Consider the following 17,255-nt stretch of genomic DNA (forward strand, 5'->3'; position numbering starts at 1 on the left):
CATCCTGGGGGATTAGATTGTCATCACACAGTGAAAACACATGCAGCTGGAAATGAACCCAGGAGGCTCTGAAGTTCTCTGCATCAGAAGCTGTTTGCCTTGGTCCTGATTCTGAGCGTTAGGTTTTCTACAGTTTGTCCACCTGAGGCTGCAGGAACCTTCAGTGCTGAACACGCTGCTGGGATTTTAACTCTCGGACCAACCACACATCATTTCTTACGTGTAGGTGCTGTTTTCTTTGTGCATGTGCCGCCTGCATGATTAATCAAAATACTATGACGAGAAATTATGCTTGTGCTCAGGAGTCAGCACGTGGGACGTGAGGTCCCTGAGCCCACACGTCCCACGTGCTGTCTTTACTCTGAGTTTCCTAAACTTTCCTACAAAAAGGATTAACTGTGGACTATTTGCCACAAGTGGAGAATGTTGGAAAGCAAATGAAGCACAAAGTCAGTGAACATTTTGTGGCTTTGCAGATACATTCATTAAAACGTTTTCTCATTATACTGATAAAAAAACACAAATGTATTTTTCTCAAACTGTATTTGCAGTTGCAAACAAGCAGATACATTTAATTTGTAGGAGACAGAGGCAAATACTGTGTCTCAATTTAGTTCAAACAGAAAAACGAATCACTGTGGCTGTAATAGTGTGGTCGCACATACAAACTCAAAGAGGCCGACAGTCTCTCGTCTCTCGGTCCAGCTGCATTGTACATGTACCGGCCATGGTTCCACGCTAAGGTCTGACTGGACAGTTGTCGGCTGCTGTGCCTTTGTTTGCTGTGGGAAAACAAAGACGGTCGTTTCACAGTCCATTTGCACGAAGACGTCTTTCTCAAATCTGTCTCGTCTTTGCTGCTGCGTGGGTGAACGGAGGGTTAATGAGCAGACGTTGGCTGTTAACTTATCCAGGGCGGTACCTGGCTGAATCCATGAGTCCACCTGAGGCAGCCCAGCAGGAGCCACCCAGGGTGTGAACGCTTCCACCGAAGGGGTTTCATTGCTCCTGGAGGTGCCACCCACTGGGTGGGACAGGGATGAGTTTAAATGTTTGGACTCTAACCAGTCTCTGGTACTGGAGAAGCTTCTTGGATGAGACGTGAAACGTCTTCAAGCTCAAGAAGAAGTCCAGCTGCCTTCAGTCAACCCTTAGGACGAGCTCCCTCTACAGTTTAAATCTTGTCAGAGCTGCTTTCAGAGGACAGAGGAAACCTGATGACTCACTCAGAGCAGAGTGAACTTGGTCCCTGTGCTCCGCAGGAAATATTCTCCTGTTAGCAAAGCAGACATTTTCCAGGATTAACTCCTCACACATCTGTAACACTCACTGCCGCCGAGCGCTCACACCGCGGCAGCTGTTGCTCTCGTTGATTGGAGGTGTCACAGGTTGAACTGGAACAGCTGGAGGATCTCGACTGAACCTGTCTGTCCTTCTTTTGTCCTTTTCTCCTTAGTTAGAGACACAAAGAGAGACATGAAGAAGGTGAATAAGAAAAAATGATGAACAGAAGACAACTCGAAAAACATGAAGAAGAGAAAAGACGGAGACAGACTGAAAAAAATAATGAGTGGGAGAGAGACCAAAAGCAGAGAGACAGAGAGGAAAATACAGAATGAGTCTGACAGAGACAAAAAGAAGGAAGGTGGATGAAAGAATGAAATGAAGTGTGAAGTGATTAGGGTGAGACAGAGGAGAAAAAAGGAAAAGAGACAGAAGAAAAGAAAGACTGAGGGGAATAAAAAAACGATAAAATAAACAGAGAAAGTTGGAAGCAGAGCCAGAAAAGCGAGGTAAAATGAGACAGAGGGACGGAGAGACAGAAGTAAACAAAGGTAACAGAGTCATAAATAAAAAAAAACAGATGTGAGGAAAAGCAAAACAAAGAGATGGAGAAAGAGAGACAAAGAACAGAGAGACAGGAGGAGAAACCAGACAGATACACAGACAGACAGTCAGAGCAGAGGAGTGAGAGGACGAGACAGACAAGCAGAAACAGAGACGATTCGCAATCAGCCCATGTCTGCACCACTCCTCCTCTTCCTCCCATCCTGCACCCCCCTCTGCTGCGTCCTCCCACCCCTCCCACCATTTTGTCGTTCTCCTCTGTCTGATGCTGTTCCAACACCTCGGGGCTTCAGCCTCACATCCACCATCCGACACACTAATGCTCCTCTGCTGCTGCAGCATGATCAGCCGCCAAGCCTGAAACATCAACCCGAAACAAAGAGAAACCCAAATAAAGATGGCCACGGTGGACTCCGTCTCCTGCGGCTGCACAAGAATCCACCACAAACCAACATTTACTAATATTATAACATAAATAGTATAAAGCTACGATGTTAGTGCTGCTGGATTAGTCCCTGGATTCAGCTGCTAATGTGAGTTTCAGCCTGAGCAACGTGTCGCTGGACAAATGAAAGCAGCTCATTGTCTGTTGTCACTGTAAACACAAACTAATTAGTCAAATATGTGGAACCAAAGAGTCGGACGTGTGTCATCTGGGGTAAATAACTCACGGATGAAGACGAGTGGACTTAGAGCAGAAGAACTGAAAGGACACCTGCAGAAAGACAAACGTGCTGTGCTCAGTTTTGCCACCAGCCTTTGTCACTGAGACTAAATGGTGCTCCTGCTGAATAACACTAACACTCATACTGCCTGATAGTAAACAGTGTGTGTGTGTTAGGTGAAGGTGTCCCTTTCTACCTTTAGGCCACTATAAGGCAGAGTAAATGAGCTGCGTGCGTCAGAGCTAACAGGCTAACACTGATTCACAGCTCAGAGTAGAAAACAAGGTTCGATTCAGTGGATCATGAACTGCTTCTGGACAAACTCAGAAACTCTGGCTTCGGTTCTCATGCTCTTCTAATGCTCTAACAGGTACGACTCCGTGTGTCCAGGCTGAAGGCCACAAACCAGACTTTCCTGAGATGGCGACAGGCGTGCACCAAGGTTCCATTTTGGCTCCATTATTATTTTCTATTTTTATAAAGGATTTAGGTAAAGACATTCAAGCTAAATTGCACCTGTACGCCAATGACACAATCATCTATACATCTGCTCCCTCTGCACAGGTGACAGATGAACTTCAGACGCATCCCAGTCATTACAAAGAGCTCTGAAGGGTCTAAAGTTGGTTTAAATACCCAGAAAACAAAGTTCATGATTTTATCAAAAGCTTGCTTGCAAAACTTTGACAGTCTAGGAATTTTTTACTTTTGATTGAAAGGGTATCCTCCTATAAGTACTTGGGAATATGGATTGATGAAAAGCTTTCATGTATTATTCATATTTCTAATCTAGATCCCTGTACATGCATGAAGCCTCCTCCACCTTTAGGAGTGTGTCGTCATTCGAGGCTCCAGGTTTGAATAACAGATCCATCAGTTTGGACTCGTTCTTATGACTGTGACAGAGGATCCTACCACTCTGCTGTGAAGACCGTGACCCTTCCATCCCCAGCTCCTGTCACCCTGTGTGCTTGTATACGTTCGACTGGCCAGTGAAGCCTCGCAGGATGAGCTTTTATTGCTTTGCAGCAAACACTGAGTCAGGTTCAGCTTTGTTTTTTTCTGTCTGCAGTGACAGCCTGGCTGAGCCAATACTCTCACACAGATGAGTGATGGGTTTGCTGTTTTTCACACAGTTGTCTGAAGTTGGCTGTTCTGTTAGAACAGTCACTGAGTGCACAAACCAGCCAGTCAGTCAGTCAGTGTATCAGTCAGTAAATCAGACACACAGTTAACCTGTCAGGAGTAAGTCAGTCAGTCATCCTGCCTCCCAGGCAGCACAGCAGCCAGTATAGCCAGCCAGCCAGTATGGCAGCCAGTCATCCAGTTGGTCGGTCAGTCAGTTGTGGCAACAACATAGTGAGATTATCTGGAGCATGTGATGTGTTTACACCTCGCTCTCTCCGTCCGTCTGACTGCGTAGCTGCCTCTCCACCTGAGTGTCTCAGTCTGCATCACTCTGCCTCCCTCAGTCTGACTCACCCTGTCACCTTCTCCCGTGTTCACTAAATGTCTGGACTCTCCACAGTTTCTCACAGCTGAGAGCTGGTTACTCCACATCAGTGTGTGACTCAGTGTGATTCACTGATCTCCTGATTCATTCATTAAATTCTCCAAAGGTGTTACAACCAGCCAGCGTTTAAAGGAGAAGTCTGGTCTGTTCTGTGTTTCTCTTAATGACAACGAAGTCCACGAGCAGACCCACCGACGACAAACCGTTCCCACCGACGACAAACCGTTCCCACCGACGACAAACCGTTCCCACCGACGACAAACCGTTCCCACCGACGACAAACCGTTCCCACAGACGACAAACCGTTCCCACCGACGACAAACCGTTCCCACCGACGACAAACCGTTCCCACCGACGACAAACTGTTCCCACCGACAACAAACTGTTCCCTTTGTGTGAATCCTGACGTGACTCCTCTGAGCCACTGAGCTTTAAAACTATTCAAACACATCACTGACCCACAGTGTTACACTGGGTCACATGTTTGTTCATCACCGTGGACACAACCCCGCACACACCGTCCTGCTGCCAAAAATACGCACTAGGGCAGCAAATGTGAATTAATCCGCTGCTGAAAATAGTTCCCAAAAATGCATCATTTGTTCCTGTCTGGGTTGTTTGTTAAAATCTACAGTGACCATCTGTCCTAGGAAATGACTGAGCCTGTTTTTATAAAAATGAAACTATACTCTGAGCTGTTTTACAGATTCACCCCACAGACGGTGTAGAATGGAACAGAATAACAGCAGTGGCATCCTCTAAGTTCCCGTGGTGCTTTGTGGGTTGTTTGACAGGGACAGAAAAAAACTGAAGAAACATCATCTGTGTTACCATGTGGTGTTCATGTGAGGATTTCTGCTGACAACAATCGTCCTGGTTCTGGTTTTGTGAGCTTAGTTCAGGATGAATCCTCTTATTTGAGGCCTTGGTTCGAATCTATCAGTGCTGTCTTCAGTTATATTGCCTCCATTTTGATCATCACAAAAAGCACTGTTCAGTCTTTACTGCACTCGTATCATGTCCTCTGTGGCTCTACAGGATCTTTGTCCAGTCTGAGACACATAACACTGTAACACTCAGCGTTTTTATTCAGCTTTATCTTATATCTAATATCTTATTTCTTCCTGACAAGTATAAGTGTTGCTTCCCTAAAAACTTCCAGATTCTGTGAGTCTCACATCAGATCAGGGTCTGAAGCTTCAGTGTTGATGGTGTTGATTCAGACAATCAACCATCTGTGCCTCACCCTCCCTCCCTCCCCCCTCTTTCCTCACCCCTGACACCTTCCCACCTCTCTGTCTCTCTTTTCTCTGCAGGAGTTTGGAGGACTAGTAGGATGCTGAGTATTTTTCCTCCTTGCCACTGTTCTCCACCCTGCTCTCCATGACCTGAGAGCACCACCACAGCGGGAGGAACGACACACCAGAGAGAGAGAGAGAGAGAGAGAGAGAGAGAGAGAGGAAGAGGAGGGCAGGGAAGGAAGGAAGGAACACACTTTTTTGTTGTTATTGTTTGTTTTCCCTTTCTGAAATGGCGGCGACGGAGGCCAGCGCTGCACCAGTGGTCCAGGAAGATGGAAAAACCCCTGAGAGCAAGCCAGAGGCGGAGCAACCAGCTAAAAATGCCAACTCAAATTCAGAGACTGTCAACAGTGAGGTCGTCGATAAAGATGGCACTGCTGTCAACAGTGAAGTGGTTGATAACAAAGAGACTGTGAATAACGACACAGCGGCGGCTGTAGGAACCGAGGACGAAGGCGCAGCAGCAAGCGGGGAGGTGGCACCTCCTCAGAGCTCAGAAAATACCTCTTCTGCTGAGCCCAAGACTTCGTTCCTGGACTCATTCCTCAACAAGAGCGGCCTGGGGAAGGTGATGGGAGGAAGGAAGAAGAAAGAGCAGAGCGCCGCCGCAGGAGGAGGAGAGGAGAACACAACTGATGGAGGGGAGAAAGAGGGAGAGAAAGGAGAGGAGGCTGCAGCAGCTGAGGGAGGAGCAGAGGGAGGTGCAGAAGGAGAGGCAATAGAGAAACCTCCGGAAAATGGAGAGAAGGAGGAGGAGAAGAAAACAGAGAAGGGCAAACCGGTGGAAGCTAAATCCACGGTTCGAGATCTGATCAGGAAACCAGTGGCAAGGATCTTCTCTCATCGCAGCACCGAGAAGAAGGACGGAGCTGGCACAGAACCCCTGAAACAAGTCAAGGTCCGGTCCAAGTCCCTGGACCGGCTGGAAGATCCTGAAGCACTTAACGCTGCAGACTCCACCATAGAGGAGGGAGGAGCAGGAGGAGAGGAGGGAGGTGCAGAGGGAGAACAGAAAGCCTCATCCTCAGCAGCCACCAAGCACATGAAGCGTTGGCACTCCTTCAAAAAGCTCATGGCTCAGAAGGCGCACAAGAAGAGTGGGGGAGGAGGAGAGGATGGTAAGGAGGAGGGAGCAGAGGGAGGAGAAGGAGGCGGTGGAGACTCCTCCACGCTGGACTCCAAGGAGTCAGGCCAGAAGAAGTGGAAGCTGAAACGCTCCTGGACCTTCCAGGGCCTGAAGAGGGACCCGTCAATGGTTGGCATCAGCGGCAAGGCCAAGAGCTCCGACAAAGACTCTGCTGACAACGCGAAACCAGAGGAGACAACAGCAGCAGGAGGAGATGAGGGAGGAGAGGAGGCTAAGGCAGAGGGAGGAGCGGAGGAGGCCAAGGCAGAGGGAGGCGAGGAGAAGGAGAAGGAGAAGGCAGAGGGAGGCGAGGAGGAGAAGGCAGCGACAGCAGGAGGTGGGACAGTCACGCAACATGCCAACGAGATTTGGACATCTTTCAAGAAGCGCGTTATCCCCAAGTCCAAACGGGCCAACACAGAATGCGCCCCCACAGGGGAGGAGGACGCAACTGCAGCTGCTGCTTCAGGTGAGATGACACTAACATACCGTAGGGCTTTGCAGTAGGGAGCCACTGCTCTGCAGGACCTTTGCTGTCCATAAGTTCCAGTTTTATATGTGCAGACTATTTATCTCATGGTAGCAGCGTGTTTTTTACGAAGCGGTGCAAGCAATCAATACACTTCCATATGTTTAGAAAGCTTGTTGTTCAGTATCACAGTTCACCCTGATTGTACACGGACTCTGTTATAAAACTCAGACTCAGAGGCTGACAGGACGTTCACCGTGTTCACTTCCTGTCCAGGGAGCACAGACAGAAGGTCGTGACTTGCTGAGTCTGGAGGAGGAAACATAACTGAACATTCTCCCAAATAAAATTTTCGTCTGATGTGAAATTTGAATCACACAGTAGCTTCAGTCATCAGTAAAGACTAAATTTAGGTTACGTTCTGCTCCCGCCCGCATGAAGAAAACACTACAAACAGCCAGAACTGTGGGTGAAGCAGAGTACATCTACGGAAACTGGTTTAATCTCAGTCCATTCTCACCTAAATTCCCCTCGTGATGAACACAGCTCACCCTCCTGTAACAAATAAGATGCTGATAACACACCAGATAAAAGATTTCAGATCTGATTCCACCTGTTGCTACATGGATTTCAAACCATAGCTAAAAGGAGAGAGACTATTGGACTCAGATCATCAGGATTTTTTTCTTCTACCTAGTGGATTTGATTTAATGTAGCATTAACTGTAGTTAGCCTAACTGCTATAAACACCCATTAATAAGTTTATCTTAATCTGCAGGTTCTGCAGGGGAGATACAGATACATACAGAAGCTTTAACCATGAACTCTCTTCTTCCCTCCAGGTGAGGAAGGAGCAGCAGAGGAGGGCAAAGACAGCAAAGACGGAAAGTCAGCCAAGGCCAAACGCTCACATTTTGGCCGTGCAGTTTCCCTGAAGAACTTCATCCTGCGAAAGGGCAAATCGACCAGCGTGGACCTGGGCGAGGGCACAAAGGAGGAGGAGGCTGCAGAGGGAGGAGAGGGTGGAGAGGCAACAGAGGAAGGAGGCGCTGACAGTGAGGCTGCCACAGCGACCGAGGAGACCAATGACAAAGGTGCAGCGTCTGAGAAAACGCCGGCAGAGGAGAGCGGAGGGGAGGCGGAGAAGACGCCGACTGAGGCTCCAGTGACCAACGGGGAGAACGGCTGCTCCAACGGCACGGTGGAGGAGAATGCCACACACAATCACCAGGAGGAGGAGGAGGAGGAGGAGAAGACGACGGGGAGCAGCCCTGTGAAGAAGAGCAAGGAGGCAGGAGGAGTAAAAGAGGAGGTCAACGCCAAGATCATCAACGCCACGGCGGCTGCGAACAGCGGTGAGTTAGAGCACGCCGACCGGGACTCTGATGAGCCACAAAACAGCAGCAGCAGCAAAGAAGGAGATACTAACAACAGACAACATCAAGCACCAGCACTAACAAACAAAAGCAGTAAACAAACTAAAACCAGCTGTCAAGAACCTGAGCTAGCATTAGCCATTAGCAGGGAGCAGCAGGAGGGGGAGGAAGGAGGGGAGGCAGAGTCTCCACAAAATGGAGGTTATCATGATGATGCAGAGTCACGTGACCAGGGAGAGAGGGAGGGGGAAGAGGAGGAAGATGAGGAGGAGGAGATGAGGAAGAGGGATCTTCGAGAGGCGGCGGTGGCCATCGTTCAGAACGTGATGTCAGCAGCAACTGACCAATTAGAGAGGGAGCTCTGTGCTGACAATGGTTTAAATGGGTGTTATGATCCCGACATTAGATACTAAGAACACAAACACACACTTGTATGCACAAGTAAACACGTATATGAAAATACGCTCATGTATGTAACATGTTAGCACAGTCCCGTACACGTGCAAACACACGTTAAAGCCACTGTACATGCAGAAGCACACACACACACACACACACACACACACACACACAGGCATGTCAACTTCCTCTGGTGACTGCATGAGAAAAATGCTGTTATTCCTAAATCCCTTTAAAGAAGGTGTAGTGTGGTTTAACTGTTCACCTGTAAATAAGCTGCGAGTATCTGACAGAGGAGAGATGGAGAGAGAGAGAAGCATCCTTTTTTTAACCGTCTGCTAATTTCATTAGAAAGTCAAGTTCACAAACAGCCGACCATCAAAACCGTTTAACACAGGGACTCAGGTGGCGAGTGCAGGTTCCCAGGGCAGCTGAGGTTGGAAGCTGACTTCGTGAACTTGTATGAAAACATAAATTTCGGATTAGCTGCTGCGCGGCACAGCCAGTCTCTGAACAGGCTAACTGCTGCCGCCAGACCAGCTGTTGCAGCAGTACCTTTCATTTTAGCTTCTCTTTGATGCAGACACGATGTGAGGAAAACACAATGATGGAGGTGAAATTTCACATCTCCTGACACGTTAACATGGTGGTCCGCTGAGTACTCGCTCATTTCCACCAACGCTTCGCTTCTCGTTCATACCGCTTCACACGTTCATGTGGGAGCCACTGGGAGCTGCCAGACGCCGAGCAGCAGGAGGTGAAGTGCCTGTGAACCAGAAGGTGCTCTGTTCTCTCCTCCATTATTTATCAGTCCCAGCCTCCTCCCCATTCAAGTGCTGCGTGGGGCTTGGTGTCCAGCAACCGCCTGGCTTTGATCTCACACAGCCCAGCAGATGCTTGTGGAGAGCGTCGCGGTTTCTTCTGCTGCCATGTGATTTACTGGAAGCTTCTCTGAAGCTCAAACTCTTTTGTTTAACGCCCAGTGTTTCAGTGTTTGGCCTGAAACTGTGCCGAGCTCTCTGCGTTGTCAGGACGACGCACCAGCAGCTGCTTTTTACTGCAAATAACATTCAGTACAAGCTGAGAAACACAAAGGCACCAACAAATATCACTTACTAAACGAGATGCTCTTAACTGCGCAAGCTAGGTGGAAATAAAACCTAAAAACTGCTGTGTTCACAGCACTGGACTGAAGTGACTGCAGAGTTAGTCGCGTGATGGTTGAAAACACTGTGTCCATTAGATTAGGGTTTGAATACCTTACACAACTTTTCCCAGTCATGATGAGGCCGTGGACGTTGGTGCAAACACTATTATTAACATTTGAAAATGTGTAATTCTGGTAACAGCAGTAAACCACAGCGCGGCATCTTCCACATTTCAATCCAACTTTTTCAAGAAGAAAAGCAGGAAAATCTTCACCTGTGAAACCGGCGTTCAGACTGAGAACAGCAGCTGCAGGTCACCTGAGCACGAGCACCACAGCCACACCTGTAACAGAGAAGAAAAGTGACTTACAGCTTACAGGATGCTTCGGCTCACAGTTCCATAGCTGCTCCTGTCAGGTGTGCATGAAGCTCCTGTGTAGACACATGGTGCTCCCCCCCCCCCCCCCCCCCGTTACTGACGTCACTGCAGGAGCTTTGCGTTTCTGACTGAGTGAGACCAACTGAAGCTGCAGTCACACAGACACCATAATTATCTCAGGAAACTGTATCATGGAACTGAGTGTGTGTGATTAGGTTTTCAGTGGGAGGTCAGACACACACTATGCTCAGCGTTCACGCCTTTAAACCAGTCCAAACACCAACATGTGAACATCAGATGCTGTGTGACTCAGCAGGTTCCTCCATTAACATAAAACACCATTTATTTTCTTTACTAAGAGAAGGAGCATTAAAACCACCAAAGGCTTCACTGCAGATCCTGGACCTTCTGCTTCCAGCCTCCCTCCTCGATCCTCCAGCCTCTGCACTGCAGAGGCAGCTGGCTCTAACTAGCTGTAGCTTAGATAGTTAGTTCTCTGTTTGCTGTGAAAGAGAAAAGCTGGTTTAGCAGACATCAATAGAGCTGAGTCCATCAACGGATTAGAGGGCAAAATCAAAGTGTCACGGAGTCCCTTCAACGAGCCAGATTAACGAGTCTTCTCTCTCTCTGCTGTCTCTGTGGAGCGAAGCAAACAGAGAGACAGCTTTTATGCAGACAGACAAACATACCAGGGGACAGTAGAATATTTATTTGATGTTAGGGGAGAAGCTGCTCTTTAAGGTGAAGTGTGTGTGTGAGCTCCGAGCTCCAAGAAACATCACAACAAAAAAAACAACCAAAAAAGGCACAAGTACAGGGACAGGACAAAAAAGGACACGATGAAGGACAGGCAGAGAGACAGACAGACTGTACGTCTTCCTGTTGTTTATCATGTGATGATGATAATGATCTTCCATAATGTGACTTTGTCAAATTTTTCTTTTGAACCTGTTGTTGTTGTTTACTTTGTGAACGTCCTTAACACCAAAATAACTTAAACTAACTCCACGTTATTGAGACCAGCATCTTTACTAAACCACTAAACACACATACAACACGTAACCTTTTTCTGTGACTGTTGATTATTATTATCTTTTCTCCAAAGCCTATTGTTTAATACATTTTTTCAATCTCTTCTGTTATCATTTACCAGACAAAAAGGCGGGAAACGTGTGAGGCCACACAAAGAGGATTAGAACTGCCCGGGATTCGCTGAGCAAGGAGCTCTGAGCCCCGCCCCCACCCCCACCTCCTTCTTCCTCTCTCCCTTCATCCCTCCTCCTTCCTCCTCCTCTCTCCCCTCATCCCTCCTCCTTCCTCCTCCTCTCTCCCTTCGTCCCTCCCCCTTCCTCCTCCTCTCTCCCTTCATCCCTCTTCCTCTCTCCCCTCATCCCTCCTTCCTCCTCCTCTCTCCCTTCATCCCTCCCCCTTCCTCCCGAATAAGTGGAGTAATCACGTGTTAACAGGTCACCATGGTGAGAAAGAGAGAGAGAGATTGAGAGAATGAGAGAAATGATGCAATTCATATAGATGAGAAGTGAAAATTAATAATTACTCAGAAAGCAATAATTCAAGCCCTTCTTTTCGTCCCCATCCATCCATTCCTTCATCCATCCATCCCCTCTGCCCAATACATACAAACATGTACATCCAGTGTTTTTACTTTGATTTTTTCTTTGCTCGTCTGTGAGATTTTATATTGTCTACGAGAGAAAAGAAAAATGCAGAAATGTAAAAAATGAAACTCAGACATTCCACGTCCCAGCCCCCGCAGCCCCGTCCTCCTCCATGTCCAACAACTTAAACTCCGCTCTGTCTCTGCTGACTCCTGATTGGTGGATTTAAAGAACAAAAAAGAAAAAAAAAAGACAATTAGTTTTATATTGATGGTCATTTTGGTTTGTAGTCCCCCCTCAGCCCTCAGTCCCCCGTCCCCGTCCACCCCAGTAGATATTGACAGTACAGCAGGACCATGTTGCTACAGTATATAAACTGCCCTGAGGACTGCCACTTCCCAACCAACACTGCAATGTCTTCAGCTCTGTGTGTTTAATGTTTTTAGACTGTTATATTGTGTACATGAATTAAAAAAAGAAAAAAAGGAAAAGCACCATCCAATATTCAAGTCAAAATGTTTTTCTTTCCTGTTTGGTTTGAATTCTCTTTTTCTTTCTTGTTTTATTTTTTAAATCTTCTCACTGTTACTGCAGTCTGACAATATGCTGTAATTAAAACATAATAATAATGATGATGATGTTTTGTTGGTCCAAGTTTTCACATGTCCGCTAGAAAATTGTCAAGAAAAAAATAGTACAATAAAGACTAAAATCTAACAACTGAGCTGCGAGTCACTGTGTGTTCTCTGTTTGTATCTGGGTGATGAAGTGCTGCGTGCAGACGGTCGGGGGAGGGTGGGGGGGCGCAGGGACGGGGCGGGGCGTTGAGCTGGAGCCCCATTGGTTGCTCATTAATCTGTGTATCGATAATCTCATCCTTTTATGTAATGGGCGGAATAATATGAGATTTCTTTGTATTAAAGTAGATCTGTATGTATTATCCTGCAGCGGGCTGCTGGTGTTCCATGTAGGCGGGCGGGGGCGTCCATATGCCGTCCACACCGTTACATTTATGTTTCACACATTCACATTAAACATTTTAATAAGTTTAGTTAAAAAAATCTGTCTGAAAGTTGAAGCTGATTAAAAGTGAACGTCGCTGTTCACGAGCTGTGAGCAGACGTTTCCTCTCCTTACAGAGTCCAGCCAACAAGTTTCCAGCAGTTTATGACGGGAATCACTTTTTGGTCCCTCAGACTAATTTCACCCTGACACCCGGCAGGATGATGATGGATGACCACATGAACGTCCAGCGTGTCTGAAAGTTTACTCTGCTGTCTGACAGAAAATTCGCTGAGGTTTAAACTGTGGCGATTTTCACATCAGCCTTTTTGAGTGACATACAGCTCCATCAGAGACTGATCTGATCAGCTTCTGGTTCGAGCTGAGCAGAGGTCCCGTTATTCAAAGCTGAATAAAATCCTGTTGGATTGCAGGACTGTACATGTTCTTCATTCTCATTCTGTCTGTCTGCTGTGCTCAGAGGTCAGAACCTTTTCCTCTTCTCTTTCCATTCAAAGAACTCCAGGTGCACAAAGTGACGCTGTCTCTCTTTCACCAACATATTTGAGTTTTTGTAAGGTCAAAGGTCAAAATCAGCCACAGGTTCGAGCAACATTTGGTGACCCGTCGATCGAACAGAGATCGATCGTCGATCGAGCAGAGAAGTGGCAGAGTTCCTCAGAGGGCTGAGGCTGCAGCAGCAGCAGATGAATGCCCACGGTTCAGGAATCGCATGTTCAGGCCGTGTGGTGTTCCTCTAACAACTCCTCACAACTTTTTGATTTTTCAGACTTGGAAACGTCTTAGCAGGAGTTTCCTCCTCTGCTAATAAAACCCTGGAGTCTTTGTGTTTGGAAAACAAAAAGCAGAATGTCGATTAAAAACTATGATCTATATAATCTCGGTGAGTACGTTTGCAGAAAATGCTGCAGCCCGTGCTGAGCTCCTTGTTAAGTTTTACCTTTCTGTGGAGGCCTGACGTCCTCGTAGCTGCTGTGTGAGCTTCTCTTCTCTTCCTGAACCATTGGTAGCTCAGTCTGTCCAACACATCAAGGGACGGTTTTATTTCTGTCCTCAGCAGCATCTTTACAGTTTTCCTGTGTCGCAGTAGATAAATGCACAGTCATTTTAACATTAGTAAACCTGTATGTACTGCATGTATCAAAAATAAATCACACATAACCATTTTAAGCTCGGACAGAAATATAAAAGGTAAATGTCTCCCTTTCAGATACGACTCGTTTCTGATGAGGATGCTCGGTACTGAAACTGATCCTGAGAGGACGGAGCTCGTGTCTGGTGCTCAGCGGGGAAGCCTCAGCTGTGAACCGGAGCTGCTGACACAGGGACACTGTGCACCATTCACTTCCTTCACCTGAACCTGAACTACAACTCATTTACAAATGAGGCTTTGCATAGAAATGATTGGATGATCTTATATAAACATGATGCACTGGAATGGATTAAGTTACCACAACAGTAAAATGCTGCTCATACATCAAAGCATCGATAATCTCACAATAAAAAAACAGAATGATATAAAAAGTCAGAAGCTGCACTGATTACTTTTAGTACTTAAAATACTTGTGTATTTATATTTAACATTTTCAGTGAAGGAGTTTTAGTCGTGGTTGGGGGCTGTGTGGTATTTTTATGGTGCTGATACTTCTACATGCCTCCTCCACCTCTGATGCTGCTGATGGTTTATCTTCACTTCACTGCAGTAACAGGTGAAGATGGAAGGTTGTTTTGTTAGTGAGGTCCTAGTATGAGTAAAGTTTAAATGTCTGTCTCCAGCATGTGGACAGGTTTTACTGGGGAATCGGTTAAATAGACCTGATGGTCCCTATGAAGTGTCCCGACTTCCCTAAAATCTTTCTGTCAGTGTCCCTCACAGAGTCCACAGGCCACATGTTGAGACTCACAGCAGTAGTAGTAACACATGTCTCGCCGTCTGTAAAACGCGCGGTGACGATAATTCCCCACTGTCAGTTGAAATCGGCAGCATACTGTCTTCCTGTCAGGACAAATCTCTGGGATTATGTTATTACAGCCGTAATGCCAGTGTACAGTAGCTGCACACACACACACACACACACACACACACACAGAAACACACACACACAGAAACACACACACACGCACACACACACACAGAAACACACACACACACACACACACACACACGCACACACACACACACAGAAACACACACACACACACAGAAACACACACACACACGCACACAGAAACACACACACACACACACAGAAACACACACACACACACACACACACAGAAACACACACACACACACACACACAGAAACACACACACACAGAAACACACACACACACACACACACACACAGAAACACACACACACAGAAACACACACACACACACACACACAGAAACACACACACACACGCACACACACACACACAGAAACACACACACACACACACACACACACACACAGAAACACACACACACACACACGCACGCACACACACACACACAGAAACACACACACACACACAGAAACACACACACACACACAGAAACACACACACACACACACACACGCACAGAAACACACACACACAGAAACACACACACACACACACACACACGCACACACACACACACACGCACACACACACACACACACACAGAAACACACACACACACACACACACACACACACACGCACACACACACACACAGAAACACACACACACACACAGAAACACACACACACACACACAGACACACGCACGCACACACACACAGAAACACACACACACACACACACAGAAACACACACACACACACACAGAAACACACACACGCACACAGAAACACACACACACACACACAGACACACGCACGCACACACACACAGAAACACACACACACACACACACAGAAACACACACACGCACACAGAAACACACACACACACACACAGACACACGCACGCACACACACACAGAAACACACACGCACACACACACAGAAACACACAGCAGGTTAATCATATCAGTTTTGATGAAGTGTCCTATGAGGGACAGTGATAATATCTGAGCTGTCAGTCGTCTTCAGACTGGTCTCTCATTGGCTCGTTGTTGAGGTCAGACTGACAGACTGTCAGAGCGTCCTGCGTTTTCCTGCCAGGCCGTGCAGCCAAACATGGCGACCTGCACAGCCTGCATCCACTGGGATTCTGGGTCTGGACTGCATTTATTCATTTGCCAGAAGCCACGCTGAGGTCGAGTCCGAGTAAATCCAGGAGAAGCCTTTCAGGAAAACGTGTCGCAGCGCTCAGACATTAATGCAGAGGGAGAGAGGTGTAAGTGAGCAGGTTCTCAGGTCGGTCACCGATGAGAGAGGGACGTTACCGTGGTGACAGAGCAGAACGTTCTCTGAACCTCTGAGTTCTGTGCAACACTTCAGAAAACAAAGACACGAGAGAGGAAGAGAGAGCAGGTTAGAGAACGACGACTCCTCTGTGGTGTAACCTGCAGCGTTCCAGCTGCTGTGTATGAGTCTGCGAGCAGATACTCACCCTCACACATCTGGCCTGAGAGCAGCTGCAGAGGCAGGACGACTGATCCAGGTGCAGCAGCTGATAAGGACCAATGAGTTGAAGTGTGTGGGATATTAGTGGAACAGAGGGGCACAAAACACCCACGGCCATGGTTTTCTGTTCACTTCCAGGTTTTATTACTAACTTCTGATTTAATTACAAACCAAACAGCATAGTATTTCACATAATCAATGTCTTCGTGGACAGCGACAGACAGATGTGGGTATGTGATGTGAAAACTGAGGAAACTGGAACACATTTTACAAACTGAGGAGTTTCTCTCCAACATCTTCCAGCACTGACACGAGATCCACGCCTCGTCTCTGCAGCGGCTTTTAAACGGCTCATTGGTTGGATGTGCACAGTTCAGAGACACAAACCAACACACCGAGGCGAGGAGCTGCATCTCATCAGCTCTGACACTGACTTGGACTTTAAAGCTCAGAGACAGAGAAACACTCTTCACACGCAGCGGCTCTGTGATTCCACATGCTGGATTTAAAGAAGCAATACTGGCCGTCACACACGTCATATCCAAACTGAGTTTACGTCACTGCTGTAGGTCGACTTCATGAGAGCAGCTGCATCACGTGAGAAAACACAAGCACTGAGTCAGACTCAGAATCTGCAGATATTCAGCTTTAAAGTGGATCAGGAGGAATGTCATGGTGACGTCCAACATTTCAGCCTCAGACCACGAAACAGAAAGGAGGCAAAAGAGAGGCAGAGAGGCTGAGGGGCAGAGAGGCTGAGGGGCAGAGAGGCTGAGGGGCAGAGAGGCTGAGGGGCAGAGGGGCAGAGAGGCTGAGGGGCAGAGAGGCA

The 17,255-nt window shown here is 47.3% G+C and overlaps 1 protein-coding gene across 1 annotated transcript in view; it reads left to right on the plus strand.

Annotated features, from left to right (window-relative positions):
- si:ch211-137a8.4 (neurofilament heavy polypeptide) overlaps positions 1-13,476 on the plus strand; it is a 28,332-nt gene extending 14,856 nt beyond the window's left edge. The window contains exons 2-4 of the mRNA XM_041047093.1: positions 5,343-6,922; positions 7,765-8,277; positions 11,378-13,476. Of these exons, the coding sequence (XP_040903027.1) occupies positions 5,557-6,922; positions 7,765-8,277; positions 11,378-11,400 (1,902 nt within the window). The 5' untranslated portion in view covers positions 5,343-5,556 and the 3' untranslated portion in view covers positions 11,401-13,476. The remainder of the gene's footprint in view (positions 1-5,342; positions 6,923-7,764; positions 8,278-11,377) is intronic.
- Positions 13,477-17,255: the final 3,779 nt, after the last annotated feature.

The sequence above is a fragment of the Toxotes jaculatrix genome, chromosome 9 (assembly GCF_017976425.1).
Source record: "Toxotes jaculatrix isolate fToxJac2 chromosome 9, fToxJac2.pri, whole genome shotgun sequence".
In the NCBI taxonomy this organism is placed as follows: Eukaryota; Metazoa; Chordata; class Actinopteri; family Toxotidae; genus Toxotes; species Toxotes jaculatrix.